Source organism: Zosterops lateralis (genome assembly GCF_965231275.1).
Source record: "Zosterops lateralis genome assembly, chromosome: 7".
Taxonomy (NCBI): domain Eukaryota; kingdom Metazoa; phylum Chordata; class Aves; order Passeriformes; family Zosteropidae; genus Zosterops; species Zosterops lateralis.
The window spans coordinates 13,229,795-13,246,453 of record NC_139767.1 but is presented as its reverse complement, the minus strand read 5'-3'; the positions used below and the strand labels follow the sequence as shown (position 1 = coordinate 13,246,453).

At 36.2% G+C, this 16,659-nt stretch overlaps 1 protein-coding gene across 2 annotated transcripts in view; it reads left to right on the top strand.

The window, feature by feature from the left end:
* The window catches only part of PARD3B (par-3 family cell polarity regulator beta), a gene marked incomplete at its 5' end in the record, with an annotated part of 392,787 nt that overhangs the window by 203,562 nt on the left and 172,566 nt on the right, over positions 1-16,659 (top strand). For both annotated transcript variants that reach the window (XM_083864789.1, XM_083864788.1), the window contains 4 exons: positions 755-925; positions 4,266-4,395; positions 9,907-10,006; positions 12,075-12,190. In XM_083864789.1, the coding sequence (XP_083720915.1) occupies positions 755-925; positions 4,266-4,395; positions 9,907-10,006; positions 12,075-12,190 (517 nt within the window). The remainder of the gene's footprint in view (positions 1-754; positions 926-4,265; positions 4,396-9,906; positions 10,007-12,074; positions 12,191-16,659) is intronic.

The following is a 16,659-nucleotide window of genomic DNA, read 5'->3' as shown; positions in this document are numbered from 1 at the left end:
CAAATGTAAGTTAACCTTGGCAAATGAAGCTGAATTACTTTTTCAAAGCATAGGTTGCTTCATATGGCTTAACCTGAATTTTGTTATTGGCAGCAGTTTTGGATGTTGTAAAATAGGGACAGTGTTAATTAGTAAGGATGCTTAAGTTTTAGTGACCATTCTGTACTGAGGACACTGGCCCATGTGATGGCATGAGAATTGTGACAAGTTACACACCAATAAGATTGTAAGACAAAAATTTTGGAGCTATTCCTTACCAGATCTTCATAGCAGGTAATAAAGCGTGAAAAACAGGTTGTACTACTCCTTTGTGGTTGCAGTGTGGATACTAGTAGTAATAGTGTGGGCCCTTTAAACTAAAAATGAAAGCTTATTTCCCTTTTTTTGGTAATGGGGTGAGTGGGTGGGTTTTTTTGTGGTTTGTATTATTTTGGTTTTCCGTATTTAGTTTCAGTTTTTAAAAAATAAATAATTTTTTGCACTGATACAAATAAACTGCAAATGCAAGAAAAACAGCGATCTGTGCATGAATGTCTATGTTTGTATTTACACTATGAACTCTTTCCAAAAATTTAATAAATAGGAGGAGAAAATTGCCAATTACTGGACACAAAGTTATTTGCGGGAACTGTCCAGTCTTTTATTTATTGAGTTATAGGAGCAATGTCTGATTGTCTGCATCATGCTTTCCCATATATAGCACCTCTGCTTAGTAATTCTTGGGGATTTTTTTGTCTTTGTTTTTTGCTTGCAGGATGGTCGCTTGCGAGTCAACGACCAGCTGGTGGCAGTGAACGGGGAGTCGCTCCTGGGCAAGTCTAACCACGAGGCCATGGAAACCCTCCGGCGCTCCATGTCCATGGAGGGCAACATTCGGGGCAGGATCCAGCTGGTTGTGCTCCGCAGGCTGGAGCTGCACACAGAGGTGAGGCAGTAAATGCTCTATTAGATCAATGCCTTTCCAGTCCCTGTGGTTATGCATGTAATAGATGATGGCTGAAGTCATGGTCACAGAGATCTTCTCCTGGCAGAATTAATTCTCTCCTGGAGAGGGGAGTCACAAAATGTTTCTAGTTAGTAGGTCCTGGTCTTGTTGAGACTAGGCTAAAAGTTGCTTCTTATTTTGATCCAACAAGTATTAGAGCAAAAGAAAATATGATTTCAAAAAAAGTTCATTTAGGATTAATATATTGATGTAGTTTTGACTATCTGCTACCTCCTTAAGGCAATTGCTGGGATACAGGCAATTTAAATTATTCTGATTTCATTTGTTGTTATTATCAGACACCTGAGTATCTTAGAGTGACTAGGATTTTACTTTACTCTTGCTTTTCTTTTTCATTAGTACTTAATGTATTTTTTTTTTTTGAGTATGTTTTTCTGGACTTGTCTTGCCTTTTTATTAGATTTTTTTTTTAACCTTCAAGGAGTTAATTATTTTACTTTTCCTGGTCAAATGAAGATTCCTTCAAGATGGGTTTCTGAGTTGATTAACATAAAATCTATTTAAGGTAACAAAGTAAGAAAAGAAAGACATTTTTAACTATTATGTTTTCTAGACATCATATAAATGGATGTTTGCCAGTCACTTCTTATTTTGAAAAAGATTGGTTTGATGATCTCCCTTGCTCCCTCTTTCATTTATTCATGCACACACATATGGGCACTCTTTTTCATCTTTACATAGATAATAAACATGTATACTGACTGCCTTTTCTACTCACCCCAGTTTTAATTTTAACCCTTGAGCAAATATTTTAAGCAGTTTTAAATATCCATAGAGTTCTTTAAAATGCAAGTATGTACAAGTGGATTTGGGATGTAAAAGGTTGTAATAAATCTCATCATAGAATTCCAAGACATTTCAAACTTCTTATTTAATGAGCATCACTGGAACATTTTAAAATGTTACAAACAATCATGTTTGTGCGTGTATTTGCATAAAATTCCAGAGAGAGGAAGGGGATGCAGGTGTCTTGTAATTTAATTGACTCTTAAATATTTTCTGATAATTTTCTATGTAATTTACTACCATCATTTATTGATTGAGAAATGGATTTAGAAATATATAATTTCCCAAATATTATGCTCTTACTTTGTTGGGAGGACACTTTGGAAAAGCCTCATTATGTCAATTGTGCCAGGAAAATATGAAAAGTGCCCATTAGCACTTCTGGAATATGTTAGAGGAAAACACATTTTTGCTTTCCTTTTATGTGTGACAGCATCCCGTTGTAAGGAAGAATTATGAAGTTGTTATTTATTGGTCACTTTTTGGAATATAAGAAAGATAGCTCACCTTCAAAGAAAGTTCAGTTCTGCAAGTTTTCTTTATAACTAAAGCTACTTCTTTTTAAATAGTTTCCAATCAAACATCAGATTGACCTGGTAAAAGCATGGGGCTGCTTTTTATAGTTAAGTGTATAGTTTTCAATATTATCCAGATGTATGAAGGAGGTAAATAATCTTGACTCATGCCTTATGAAGAATGCATAATGAGGTCTTGATTGAATCAAATTCATTTTAGACAGGAATTAATTTTTATAGGGTAGTCTTTTCGTTCAATTGTAATTCCATTTGAGTCTGGAGACCATAGCAGAAATGGGTTGGTGCCCATTCTTTCCGTTCCCCAAAGCAGCTACCCAAGCACTGCATCTCAGCTTGGCAGAAGGAGAATATGTTTAGAAATGCATTATTGTTTTTATTGGGCAGGACACTAATGGAGGGCTTCCATGACAGCTATGTTTTATAAGCTGAATACTTGAATTAGGTTGGTTCCTGATCAGCTGTTGGGATATTGATTGTGTCATTTATCAAAGAGCTGGAAAAGCAGATTTCTTGTTGCTGTTAATTCAAGGCTTCTTATCCCACTGTGTCTCCAATGGATAGTTTGAAAAAGCAGTAAATGTGGACTTTACAGCCTGAGGAAGCTTATGTAAACCAAGACTCCAGTTTCAAGAGGAAACACAATTGTCAGTGCCTGTGTGATGTTGGTGTGTTTCTGTATGGAGGTTGAAAATAACCTTTTCAAATGGCTGATTCTGCACTAAGGAGAAGAGAATGTTACACGTGCCGTCTGTCCACTAAGCTTAGATTTGTAACCATATTGTCACCATGAGCATCTCAGCACTGATTTGTGTTCTGAGGTGCAGTTTTTCTATTTTATTATGCTTATTTTCATTTTCTTCTACCACTATTTTATTATGATTTGATTTTTATTAAGTTACATTATTTTATTTTTGTTATTAAGCTTGAAAAACAGGTTGCAAGGAGGTGTAACATGCTGTCCTTCCTTATGTCTTGGTTTGCAGGCAAACGCTTGCCAATGCATCAAATTTCTTGCATCATTTTAAAAATAAATTACATGGGTTAGATACATGCATTTCTTCTGTAGATGTGACTATGGAATTTTAAAAAAAATGTATATTTAGTATAACATTTGCTGACATAATGAAAATGCAGTTTAAAAATAGAAGCCAGTTGGATCCTGCTTCAGAAAAACAGATACAAAATCACAGAAAATACAAAGGTTGCTTTGAAAACTAGCCATAATATTTCCCCTGTGTGGGTTTTTGGTTTTCCCTGGGTAATGACTACAGAAATGTCTTTCTGGGTCTGTCCCAGTTTTAGAAACTGTGATTTTTATTTTTATTTTTTTCCCAACTTTTTTCCTTTGAGCAACTGCTCAGGAGAATAAATTAAGCACTGTGGCATGTATGGGGCGGGGGGGGGGTAGGAAATGTCTCAAAAGAAAAGCTGACTAGAGGTGTGACAGGAGTTTGTTTAGCTGCTAGCCAGAAGACCTGCGTTTGGGAGTTTGGTGTAACTCCTTACTTGCAAAACTGTTCTAGTGTGTGATCATCAGAACATATGCACTCAGTCTCGGGGAGAAGGGAACCAGCTGGCTGGCAGAAAAATACCATTGGCATTGCCCATGTTCTTGTGTTGACAATGTCACAAGCTGCCCTCCCAGATGGAGAATTTGAATGAAGCCAGTTGTGGGTCATAAAAAAAAAAAATCTTCATTTTTGTGCATCATTCTTAATGGTTGTTATTGCTTGGATGTTGTTCTTATTTCATGGTCAGCAAAACCAGATCGCAATTTTCAAGATCCCTCTCAAGTTTCTCATTTGAGATGAGGCAATATACAGTGAACACATTATATCACACTGTGTCCGTGCACTGTCTGCAGTGATGGCTGCTCTTCTGTGTTGTTGAATATGTAAATTTTGTGTTGCAATGTGTGTTTTCTGTTTTTCCCTTAGGAACGCTCAGACCAGGGAGTCTTTCAAAAATCAGCCTTTGACAGGAGTCATAACTTCGCAGCTGCTTCCCGACGCAATGATGCCATTCTCCAGCAATTTGTAACATGCAGTCCTCAGGAAGGAATAAAAGGTAGTCTCTATATATCCTTCTCTGTGCTGAGAAAGAGAGTGCTTTGTGGTTTTGTTTCCTGAAATCCACAGCCACCAAAAGCAGTTAATTAGAGTAAGTGCACACTATGTTACTTTGAGGCTTGAAGATCCAGCGAGGGTGGGAGAGCTGACTCAGAAGTTGTGAATGAGATTCCTGGCACAAATTCCAGTTTAAGTAACAGTTTCTAGCTCGCTGCCCCAACACGTAAGGCTGGATAAAAAACAAATGATGAGTGCAAAATATATGTTGTCAAAATGTTTATTTTCTATATATCTTTAATGAGCGCAATGATTTTTACGTTTAATTTTTAGATTATGTCCTAGGTTATCACAAGCTTAATTAACTTATACTAAAACATGATGTTCGGAAAGTGCACTTGCTTATTTTAGACTTTAAGGTAAAATTTGTTCAAAGGTTAGAAACATTCCCCTAATTTACAAACTGGAATTATATTAATGAACTCATTAAAAAGAATTAGATAATTGTGTAAATTGTGCAAAGAAAACCTACATGTGCGAGCATATGGAGGCATACAAGTAAGAGCATTTAAGGCCACTTCTTTTCCTGTCTTTTTTCATTTCTGATGGCAAACTGTACTATCTCTCCAGTGTGCTCCTGACTCAGCAAGGTACTAGTTATTTGAAAAGTTTAAGTATTTGAGATGGTCTTGACCCCTATCCTTTTAAGTGTGCTCTTGTTCTTCAAGCCAAGCATATAGCTAAATACCTTTCAGTAGGAAAAAGATTTTCTTTGATGTAGTTGAATTATGCATGATTTTTCCCACTTGCCTAGACAACTGTGGAATCAGGGTAGCCTACAAAAAAGTAATTTCATAGGCTGCTGAGATGACTGTGTGGGGTACTTTTAATCAAAACCAAAGAGCCCTTATGTGTAAAATTCAAGAGAAACTCCCACAGAATTTAGGGATAACTTATTTGTGTTGACTTCAATATTTTGACAGTGTGACTCCAGGCAAAGAATTAGGTATAGTCTGAAGCATTGTAAATATTCAAAGATCATATCCTTTTGCTCAGATCTACTTTACATTTCTCTTGTATGTAGTTTACAGTCATTCTGTAAGAAAAGGGTCCAGTCCTTGGAGCTAATCTGACCTGTAGACTTGGACATTAGCAAAGAAATATCAGAAGGCAGCAAATACCTTTAAATGCTTCCTTAAAAACCATAAAAGCAAATGCTCTGAAGCCATTGATGCAGTTGAACGGCAACTGCTAACCTGTCACTTAAATTCAAAACAAAGTATGTGGAGGAGTTGTACTTTCAGATGAGGGTTTTTCAACTGTAATCTAAAAATCAGGGTGGCTAGTTTTCAGCTCAAGCATAAAATGATTTTAATAGGCATCTTTTTAATTAAAGAATTATGGTAAGAAGGCATTATAGTAAAAAAAAGAGCCTCAGAAGAGAATGTGTTGGACATGAAAAAGGAAGCTTTGGAGTGCTGCTGGCACAGGGAGGGTTTGTCGTGGCTGGGTCTTCGCAGCCATGATTGGAATTGTAGTCAGTGGACAAAAGATGACAAAGGTGTTGCTACCACTTACTCAAGATATCATTCTATTGCGATTTGTGTTGAAGATTTGGCATTTGATGAGTAAAATTTCAGTGATCTTAATGGAAAATTGCACAGGCACTTACAGCAAGAGGGCTGTGGGATGGCTCTGATAAGAAATCCTTTTGGTGAAAGACAATTCAGACTTACATTAGTGTCACACATTGCAGAAATGTTTTTCTTATTTTGAAACCATAGTATTGATTATTGTTGAGCTAATATTCATTCTGCTTTTCATATGAGCCTATCACCTATTTCTTCCCATCACTGGTTTAAATTCTTTTTTGCATTGATTCTTATAAAGTTTTGTCCTCATTGTTTCAAGGCATCTGTAAGGGTGAACCACTGCCTGTGCACAACCCTCTTTTAGCTCAGCTATGAACTTCAGTTTGTGTGTCTGTTTAAGGACATGAGTCACAGACCTAGTGAGCTTCTTGTGCCAGGCAGGAGCAGATCCTTACACATTCTCAGTGTGCCATCCCCATCTTGAATGTAAAGTGCAGTTGGTACATTTTTGCAAAGAATAATAAAACATAGAAGAGATTTTTAACATAATAAGGGATCTGATGTAAGAATTTAATGTAGGAGCTGTATTATTTTTTATAAAATGTCACTTTCTTAATTAATGTTTTCTAATAAGTTATTTCCGGTGCCAGTCACTGCTTCTACCAATAAAATTCTCAAAAAAGCTCAGCAAAAATACACTGAAGCTTGGCCTGCTAATATTGCTGTCTGTTTTAAGAGTCTTTTTTATTATACATAAGCAAGAAAAACTAATGTCTGGGGAAAAGTGCTTATAGCCAAAACACTAAATTTTGTCTTGCCTGTGGATATTTAAATAAAGGGGGAGGGGATAGTGATCCAGTGTTGAAATGCCAGTGTTCATTCTATTTTTGCATGAATAACACTTGCTGCCTTCAGGTCCTCACTTCTTTTGCTGCCAAGCTGTTGCATGGTGTTTTTTAGAACAATCTCTTTGAGAATTGATACTTTAGTGCCAGAAGCTTTACATTTTTGTTGTTGAAAGATTACTGGAATGTGTTTCATTAGAGGTTCCAATATATTTCTTATAACCCTATATTATAAATAGTTATAGGGAAAATGCTGTCATCTCTCTGTTAAGTAGTAAAATAATCAAATTTTCTCTACTACTAAAGACTGCTGAATCCTTGTGGTTGTACAAGCACCTCGGTTTTCATACATATATGGTAACATCAAGATAGAAAATTAAGAAGTGAAATTTTTAATTATTTAGATTTTCCTTGTAAATGCTGCACATGTCGTATAGATAGACTCAATTTTTACTCTGCCTGAGTTACTCTTTTTTACTCTCTTAGACTGTTTTATATCCTGAAAATTCAATACATTTTGTTCAGTGCTTAGATTTGTCTGGATCTGTTAAGGTCATTTCCTGAGGTCTTCAACATGGAGCCAGTGACTGCCCCTTAGGTTAAATTCTCTCATGCTCTGGCTCCTGCTCCCATTTTACTGGGAGCTGTAATTCCTTGTGATCATTTCCAATTCACTGAGGAAGTCTGACGTTTTTCTATGTGTACCCTTTTGTTACTGTAAGAAAAATACTAGTGGTAACCCATGATCAAACTGTCTTGGTGAAATGAGGTACCAATTACTGTGAATCTAAGTTAGTATAACTACATGATATGTACAGTCACTTGCCATGGCTATAGGAGTCTGCAACCACAGCATAAGTGTGGTGTAGTTCTATTCTTTTTTATTTGTCGGGGGTTTTGTGGGTTTGGGTGGGGGGTGGGGGAGTGTGGGTTTGGGGGGGGGTTTAAGTTGGGTTTTTTTCTTTTTTCAGTGTGTTTTTTTGTTTTTTGGGGTGTTTTTTTTTTTTTTCTTTTTTGGGGGGAGGGGGTTAAATTTTTTCTAGATGTATCTTTCCTGCTTTTGATAATCAGTGGTTTAGGGACTTACTAACTCTGTCTGGACCATTGTACCATGGATACATCTCTAACTTTTAGTACATGTCTTAATCTTTCCTTAAAATTTTGTTTCCAAAGTGTCTTCATGGCAGTGAGTTCTGTGAAAAATACTTTGTGTTTGTCCTAGGTGTGCTACTTGATAGTTAAACTTGTTGCCTTCTTGTTACTGTGCATGAGACAGTGAGAGCTTCCTTTTCACCTTATGCATGGCTTCTACAATTTCATAGACTCCTCTTGTATCTCCTTTTATTGCTTCTTTCTCTAAACTAAAGAATCCTAAACTATGGTCCTTGTAGGAGTGTTCATACCTGTGTCCAACTATCCTTGCTACCTTTTCGGTGTGCTTCTGAATTATATTACGTCATTTTTCAGATAGGAAGAATGAAACCTTAGACACTATTTAAAAATGAGGCACACCATTAACTATTTGAGTTCTAGTTGGAGTGTTTGGACTTTTTTGCACTTGTAAATGACTGCCCCCCTTTGACTCAGGAGTTTTCCCCTACTTCCACCTGCATCACTTTGCAGTCTCTAACTGGGAATTTCACTTGCATTTCTCACAGAAATTCTTACAGTTTTGCAGAACTTCATAGTCTCCTTCCTTTTAGTAGTTACATTTGGTATCACGTTGAACAGTATGAGTTCCTCTTTTGTTCTAAGTTCTTTTTCCTGTGAGAACTTGCCTTTTACTTCTCGTTTATTTCCTGTTCTTATATTCAAACCTGGAAGAATGAAGATCAGAGTGCAAGAAGCTTGCGTGTGTATGTAAGGTAGCATACCTGTATTTTACATCAGACTGGCAATCATTTTTTTAAGGTCTCACTAAAACTTTCCTCCTCATCTGCTTATCCTCCCATTCTTTTGATGATGCTCACGTTTTTCCTGAGATACAGGGTTTGAGCTATTTTTTCTTATTCTCATCTTTAGGAGGCTACCCAGCCAATAGGAATTTTATAGGATTCTTGAGCTAATAGTGTAGGTTTGTCAAGGTTGTTTTTTGTTTGGTTTTTTGGGGAGTTTTTTGTTGGAATTTTTTCCCAATTTTTTTTTCCCTTTTTCTCTCAGGTTAGGTTAGTGCTTTTAGACAGGATTGTACAAGAAGACTGCCAACTTTCCATGCAACAGAACAGGTCACATTAAAGTGTGGCATGTCATATTGTTAGACTGCTTACCTGCCATTGAAACCCAAGGAAGTGTCCATGTTTCCTATTAAGTTTCAGAGGGCTGAAGGCATATTCGACATTGAAAAATGCACGGACTTTTTCTGAGATGATACCTTTGGGTTGAGAAGTGAATTTGCAGGACAGTAATGAACTGGCCAACAGTGAGCACAGCAGTCTTATTAAATGTTGCAGGTATTTTAAGTGTTACTGCTTAGCAAACCACTAAATGGTTTGAGTGGTTCATATTTCTCTTAGTAAAAAGTAGCTTTCTAGTGTTAGCTGGATGCTGTTTGTATAGGTAAAGAAGGAGTTAATGGTAATGGTAGGAAGTTAAGAAATGCCTCTTTGTTGTCTTGCTATGGGATAACAGAAATTTTTCTTTTTTTGAGCTCTTTGCTGAGAATGTGATTTTCTGTACGCGAAGGGTGATAAAGGCTCCCCATCAAAAGGACTGAAATCATGAACCTAAAATCAGTTTGAATGCAGCTATGGAGAAGTTAAAAATGGAGTAGAGCACTCCACTAAAATGGAGTAAAGCAATTAGTGCTTTGCACTCAACTTTACTATAAGCACGAAGTTTCCCTATATTTACCTTTAATTATATATATGCAAATCTGAAAATCAGCTCTTCAGGAAAATCCCAAGGGGTGTATTTTCTGCTTGGTGTGATTTTAATTCTAGTTTAGTTAGTTTAGGGATTTGAATAATTTGTGATTTACTTCAGCGTTGCTTGAGGCCTTCCAGTCATCAGTCAGTGAACTGGTGTAATGTAGTTGTTTCTGCAGGTCATTTAACCCCTTTCTAAATTTTGTTTCAGAGTTTCCAGTTTCTGATCGTGGCAATGGTGAAAACGAAACTCCTCCACCTCTCCCACCACATCCTAGTGAGGATCTGCTGAATGAAGATTATAATCACAGGTTGGACTTCAGCTCTTCTTAATAGTTACAGCACTAATTGCTCAGTAGTGGTTGTGATAGTAGTTCTAATTGATTATAAAACCACTTTTTTTTTTTTTTTTTTTTTAATTCGTACCACTTTCTTTAGTCACCTGGAAGGTCTTTTAGCGTAAGCTGTGAATGTTATTTTAGCATTTAGTGTGTTGTTCATTTCACTTGTACATAAGCTGCAGTATGCCTGCTATCCATGATAGATGATACCTGTCTTGTGTTCAGTGAAACAAAAAAAATCCCAAAGCATAATCCCAATTTAAAAAAAAGTTAATTTCAAACTGTATGGTGGGTGCAATGTGTAAATGCAGTGTGAAATCTCTTAAAGCTTTGAAAGTCCAGACCAAACACAGTGTGTAAGAAACTGAATCTCCTTATGTCACACAAAGATATTCTTGAGATTAGAAAATGAATTTTCAGTGTGTCTAAACAATTGAAATGTGTAGGAGAAAAAATAATGAACACGTTACAACGTTAGTTGTAAAGGTATTAGGTAGATTTTTCAGATACTTTTTCAAAGCCTGACATGCTTGATAGCAGCTATAAGCTTCAATTGCCTTGATAAATACAGAAGTTTGGAGATGCAGGAAAAAGTGTAAACATGTTGAAGTTCATGATGGCTCATACTCTCTCTGTCTCAAATAAGACAGGATTCAAATCAGAGGCATAATTTCAACCTCTCCTGATGATGAGGAATGCAACCAATCCTGATGATGATGCTGAGATGCAACATTGAACATTGCTTCCTTATTTGCTGGGTGTTCAATTTTGGTAGTCATGCATCTAGTGCAATGATATTTAGAAAGTATGCATTTCAGCTAAGAATTTATCCATATGTTTGTGCATCCTTGTGTGCATGGGTGTGAGTAAAAATTACCATTAGACGATTGGTTGTAGAATCAAAGGGAAGATATATTTTAATATGGATACCTTGAACGCTTCATACAAGACTTTTACCTATTTTCTTTTTGCTAACACAGAGTAATTACTCTAGAATAATTTTGTTATTTCTGGTCTCTCAGGCAGGTATGTATGACATGATAAACAAGTCTTCACAGATCAATGCAGTTCAGCATTACATTCTCAACTGCAATTGTTTGTTAGAATCTATTCCTAATTTTTCCAGCAAGCTAGGAGAAAAACATTCTGTTAGATGCTAATAATGTATTAAAATGATGATGAACTTACAGGCCCTTTGTCTCACCCTGACTATTCCAGTGTTGTATTGTTTTTCCATTTAGAACTTAAGTTCTCTTGAAATTGAATTGCTGTATCAAGTCACACTGATTTCACTGAAATTGCATTTCAACAAAATGCATAGAAAAATACTTAGGGAAGTATTTTGACACAAAAATAAACCTTTTGAAAAATTTGGAGATAAATATTTTTTGTTTTCTATGTCCTTTTTGCCTAAGACTACTTAAAAGAATAATAATTTCTGTTTCTAAGCAAAAAGATTTCAGATTGCATTAAGGTGTTGCATTTTGAGCTGAAAGTTACTTGAAGCTTCACTCAGGTGCAGTTTTGAAATGTTTAGAAAGTTGCCTTAAAGTAAAAGAATGAAAAAAAAACAAAACAAAACAAAATAAAAATCAAAGCAACCAAACACAATACCCTGGAATTCTTCAGTCATAGCACACTCCATAAGACCTCCAGCCTCTGCATAAGTGGTGCAAGGCTATAAAATAATTTTATATTAGCAGATGAAGTAGAATTGATCCAGGTACATTGCCAGTAGTTCTCCCACATTCTGTAGCATGTTATTTGGAAATGCAGTAGTTAGAGAGAACAAGCAAAATGAAAAGAAAGTTATTACTAATAATTTACATTTATATTTCCGTCTGTGATTAGAAACCAGGTAAATAGAAGAGTTAAGTCTCAGAAAAGGAAGTTGAGGATCAATATCTGATTTTAAAAATGCATGCTGTAAGCAATTGGAGGAAGAAACACATGTATATTTGTGCATTCTCTAATTAGTTCACTTGTGGTTTGAACTGGTACCTTAGTATTTTACATAACTTTTTTTTTCTCCCTACAGCCCTATCATAAATTCAGCAGCGCATTTAACAGATCAGCACATCAACTTCAGATCTTTGACACCAGCCAAGCAGTCTGAATCAATTAATCTGAAAGCCTCAAAAAGCATGGATCTGGGTAAGAAGGGCCAGCGTGACACATAGGTCAGCGTTTTAGCCTTAGCCCATCTGCACCATCTCTGTTTCTTGCTTTTGTTTCTTTAACACTGACATCAGGGAGTAAGTTCTGCAGCGAAGCTACAGTGATGGGGACAATGGTCAGCCTCCTCTAGCAGCTATTTGCAAATACTCTTTTTATTGGAGCTGAGGAAAGCTTGTTGGTTTTTTGTTTGGTTTTGTTTGGTTGGGATTTTCTTTTGTAAAGGCCCATTGTATTGAAATCCTAGCTAGGGAGAAGGGGGAATGATGGAAAAATGAGCAGAAAGAAACAAGTTTTGTATGTCTAAAATATAAAGCAAAACCACCAGTCACAAAAGTAATTTCTTTTATAGAATATAAATGGTTGTAAAACTACACTGGACAAAGGCTACCATTCCTAACACAAGTTGTTTATTTCTTCATTGACAATGACAAACACAGGAAATTGAAGTGTTGCAGCAGATCTTTATAAATGCTTGAAGAGTGTAAGGTTATGGTTTCTACCTATCAGTGCTATGCAGGAAATCTTCCAGGGAGGTGAAGTAGAAAGTGAAAGGCTCTTTCAATACCTGGAAAGTTTTTGCAGGTGGAAGATTGAAGGGTTATTGCAGCTGAAAACTAAGCCATGTTAATGAAGGTTCAAGAGAGCTTGTTAAGCCTCAAAGAAAACCAAATAAGGTTTTCTTTTTCCTTTTAATTCTTCTTGGCTATGCTCAATCTTTATCTGTTGTTTGTTTGGGGTTTTTTCAACTTCCAGTGTTGATGGGGAAACTTTGAGGGCTACTATTAGGATCTCAAAAAGCAGATTTGTGTGCTTTGTTGGATCAGATTTGGTACCCCACTAATAGAAGGTGATTCATTTCATACATACTTTCAAGATAGCTTTTTGTTACCTTGCAGATTTTTTTTCTGTGAAATGTTCCAGACCGGTCTTAGGTTTTGTATTGTTGATTTTTATTGTCATCTTAACAGGATATTTTGATATAACATTAAATATGTGTACTCCTCTAATGGCATGTAAGGAAAGCTAGACAGTGATTAATTTATGAAATACATAAGAATGGATATTAATTAATTGAAGAAAGGTCTTAAGGCAGAATTATAACACTACTGCATGACCAGGCAAAATAGGTCAGTTTGCTCTTCTGTTCCACTGTTTTGATGAAGAGTAAGGGATTAGGTATTTTTAAAAAAAAATGCTCCTCAAAAACAATTGAGTGTACAGACTTGAGTCAAAACATATATTGTATGCAGTCTACTAGAAACATGAATGTTCAACTTTGCTGATCCTTCATTTAGAAGGTTTTGCTTCCAGCTCCCACAGAAGTCCCAGGAAAGAATTCTCATGATCACCAGTGTAAAATTAGGCAATGGAAATGTGTGTGAGAGCATATTCAGAACTGCCAGGTAACTCATACTTCAAATTTTATACACAATCTGCTCTTGACACCCAGAAGCAATCCTTTGAGAATATACACGAGTCACTAAATCATGGTGACTAAAAACTAAAATAAACTTGGATGCAAAAATAAAACAAAAATTGGATGCAAAAGTATCTTTTAGAGTGTTCAAAAATTGTTGCCTGTAGAAGGTAGCTGTTGAAAAGTCCCCTTGTGTTATAAAAGTAAAAAATAAAGAGCATAATAACCAGTCTGATTGGCTATATGAAAGTAAATCTACTTGAGACACTCATGTAAGGAACTGGAGGGACTATGGAAGATCTGCATCATTTTGTTTTATAAATAACAATAGATGAAGTAAAATTCCTTGCACATACATTGGCAAATAATGAAACCGAGGAAGATGAAAGCTGGGACCTTTTACAGTCATTCTCTAGTGAGTAGTGAAGTACCATGTTTGGCTTTCCACCTTTTGAAAGATTTTAAGCAGAAGCTACTGTCTGAAAGAGAAAACAGAAAAGAAACATGAAAATCTCAAGTGAAGTAACTGCAATATAAAGTGTTTCAAATACAAATAAAATCCCAGTAGTTTGTTGTATAAAAATGTGCTTCTCAATAGAGCATTCATATAACACATGTTCCAGGATGGATTTTTGGGAAAGCAAAGTTATTCTTTAGGGGTTTTCTTTGTTTGCTTCTTACTTAACTGCAGTCATGACCAACAGTAACTTCTCACCCCAACATGCAGCTGTGTACCCATTACTGATTTCAGTGCACTGCTGAATAAAGGAAAGAGGGAAGTCTTCTTCCAGCAAATTTGATAACAAAGGGTCCTTTCTCTGAAAAGTTCTAGGCCCTACTTTTCCAGTACTCATGGCATGCTGTCTGTCCACTTACTACTTTTCTTTTATTGTCAAGTTCTGCCAGTCCCTTCAAAAATAAATCTGATAGGATGAACAGGAAAAACCACAGAACAGGAGTCCAGGAGGAGAGCTCAGAGACCTTAGAACAGATGATTTAGATGCAGTTTCTTTCTTTTTAAACCAAGTCGCCTCTGAATCATGTGTCCCCACAGATCTGTGAAATCACCCAAAATCTGAGGGGTCTAGAGACCCAGAATGACAATCACAAATTCAGCAGACAACAGAATTGATCTAATACAGGGCATAAATGTGAAATCTGTACTGATAATCACTTAGGAAACATTCTACTTCACCTTGAAATGTGTATAATACACCCATTTCCTAATTACAAGGTAACAAATGCTGGGATTGCTTAATGACATTTCCATCCCAAAGATCATCGAAGGTGGGTAACATTTTAAACAGAAGAAAATCCAGATATTACTATGGATTGTGAACTTTATGTGAAAATAATAAATTCATTAAATTAGAGAGCTAGTGAAATGGTATAGTAAGAGTCTTCCTGGTGTTGATGGGGGCTGATGTATATACAAGAGGCAAATCTGTTAAGTAAAGACTAGTCTATAATTACACAGGTTCACAATGGAAACTCATTTAACATTGATGTTTATTTTTTCAGTTTTACATATATTTAGGCCCAGAAACCTTTGAGTGCTTAATCTGCTTTCTAGTCATAGCTATTTACAAAATAATAATTGCTATAAATTAGTATCCTCAGTGAATAATATGAGGTAATAAGGATGAGTGATGCAAAACTGTTCAGTACTGCTACAGTTGTGCATCAATTTGTTGTTGTCACTCTCCAGAGCAAACCCTGCAGTGAAAGGAACTTGGCACATCCAGCTGTAGGTTACTTGCCAGTGGGGCAGCTGGAGTTTAGTTTATTGACACTTGGTGCATGTCAGGACTGTTGGCTGGGCAGCTGGACAGGAGCAGAGGGTATGAACCACTGCCACCTGCTTGTTTAGACTGTCATGCTGTGAGTCCTGTGGACTGACACAAGTCTTAACTGCCAAATTCACAGATAACATGAACACAAAAGTAGTGTTGCCTGAAGCTGGTATATTTCAAGAACTCAGTTTCTTTCCAGATGAATTAATTTTTGCTTGAACCTACTTTAAAAAATAAAATCAAAATCAGTGACATATGTTATGGAGTTGCTGTTGTAGAAAATAAAAAAAAATTAAAAATCATATGTAGTGGTAATGATAACTTTTTGATTTTGCAGATATGAGCAGAGCTTGCCTCATCTGTACAGATGTCCTTGTGCAAAGTGTATGGGGGCAGGGTGACTGGTTCCCTGTTTTAGCATCCATCATTTCCACAGAGATCAAATGCTTCTCAAAATTTACAGCTTCATTCAGAGTAATAGGCTACAGATTAGTTCCATGTCAGCTATAAGTCTTAATGTTCTTCCCTGCTGCTATGTTGAGATAATGACAGCACTTTCTGGATCACTGGCAGAGTTCATATCCTGTGTCTTATGGTAGATATTTCTTTGTCTTGCCTACTTTTATTTTGAACTGGTGGTGATTAAAAGAGCACAGCCCCTTGTTTTCTTATGCTGATCCTGGCACCTGATGCATCCTCTCAGTTGTTGTTTGGGTTTTTTCTTTGGTTGGTTGGTTGGTTGTTTTTTTTTTCTTCAACCATGGTCATCCATGTGTTAGCAAAGCAGAGATCCCCCTTATAACTGTGACTTCAAGAATTTATGCAGAGCCAAACAAAGTCTGACTTTGTACTGACCAGAGTTGCACTGCATGCAACTTGTGCATGTGACTTGGACTTGTGCTTAGAGCATAGTGTTAAAAATGAGGAAAACAAAATCAAAAATGGTGGAAATAAATGTTGTGTTTTCCCTTCACACTGAAGTGGAACACTTTTTTTGGAACTTGACAGCAGATTGAAAATTAAGAAATGAGTGGCTTCTAAATAGGTTACTGGAAGGATATTTACCCTTTCTTTTAACAACCTTCTGTATACACACATTTTCCCTTACATTACCACAGTTCTCTAGAAAAGAATTTCTATATAATATTTTGTCAGAATCCATTTTCAGTAGTGTTTTTTCTTTTAACTACATTAAAAAGGTAGTTTTTGTAATGTTAATATGATTTTTTGAAATG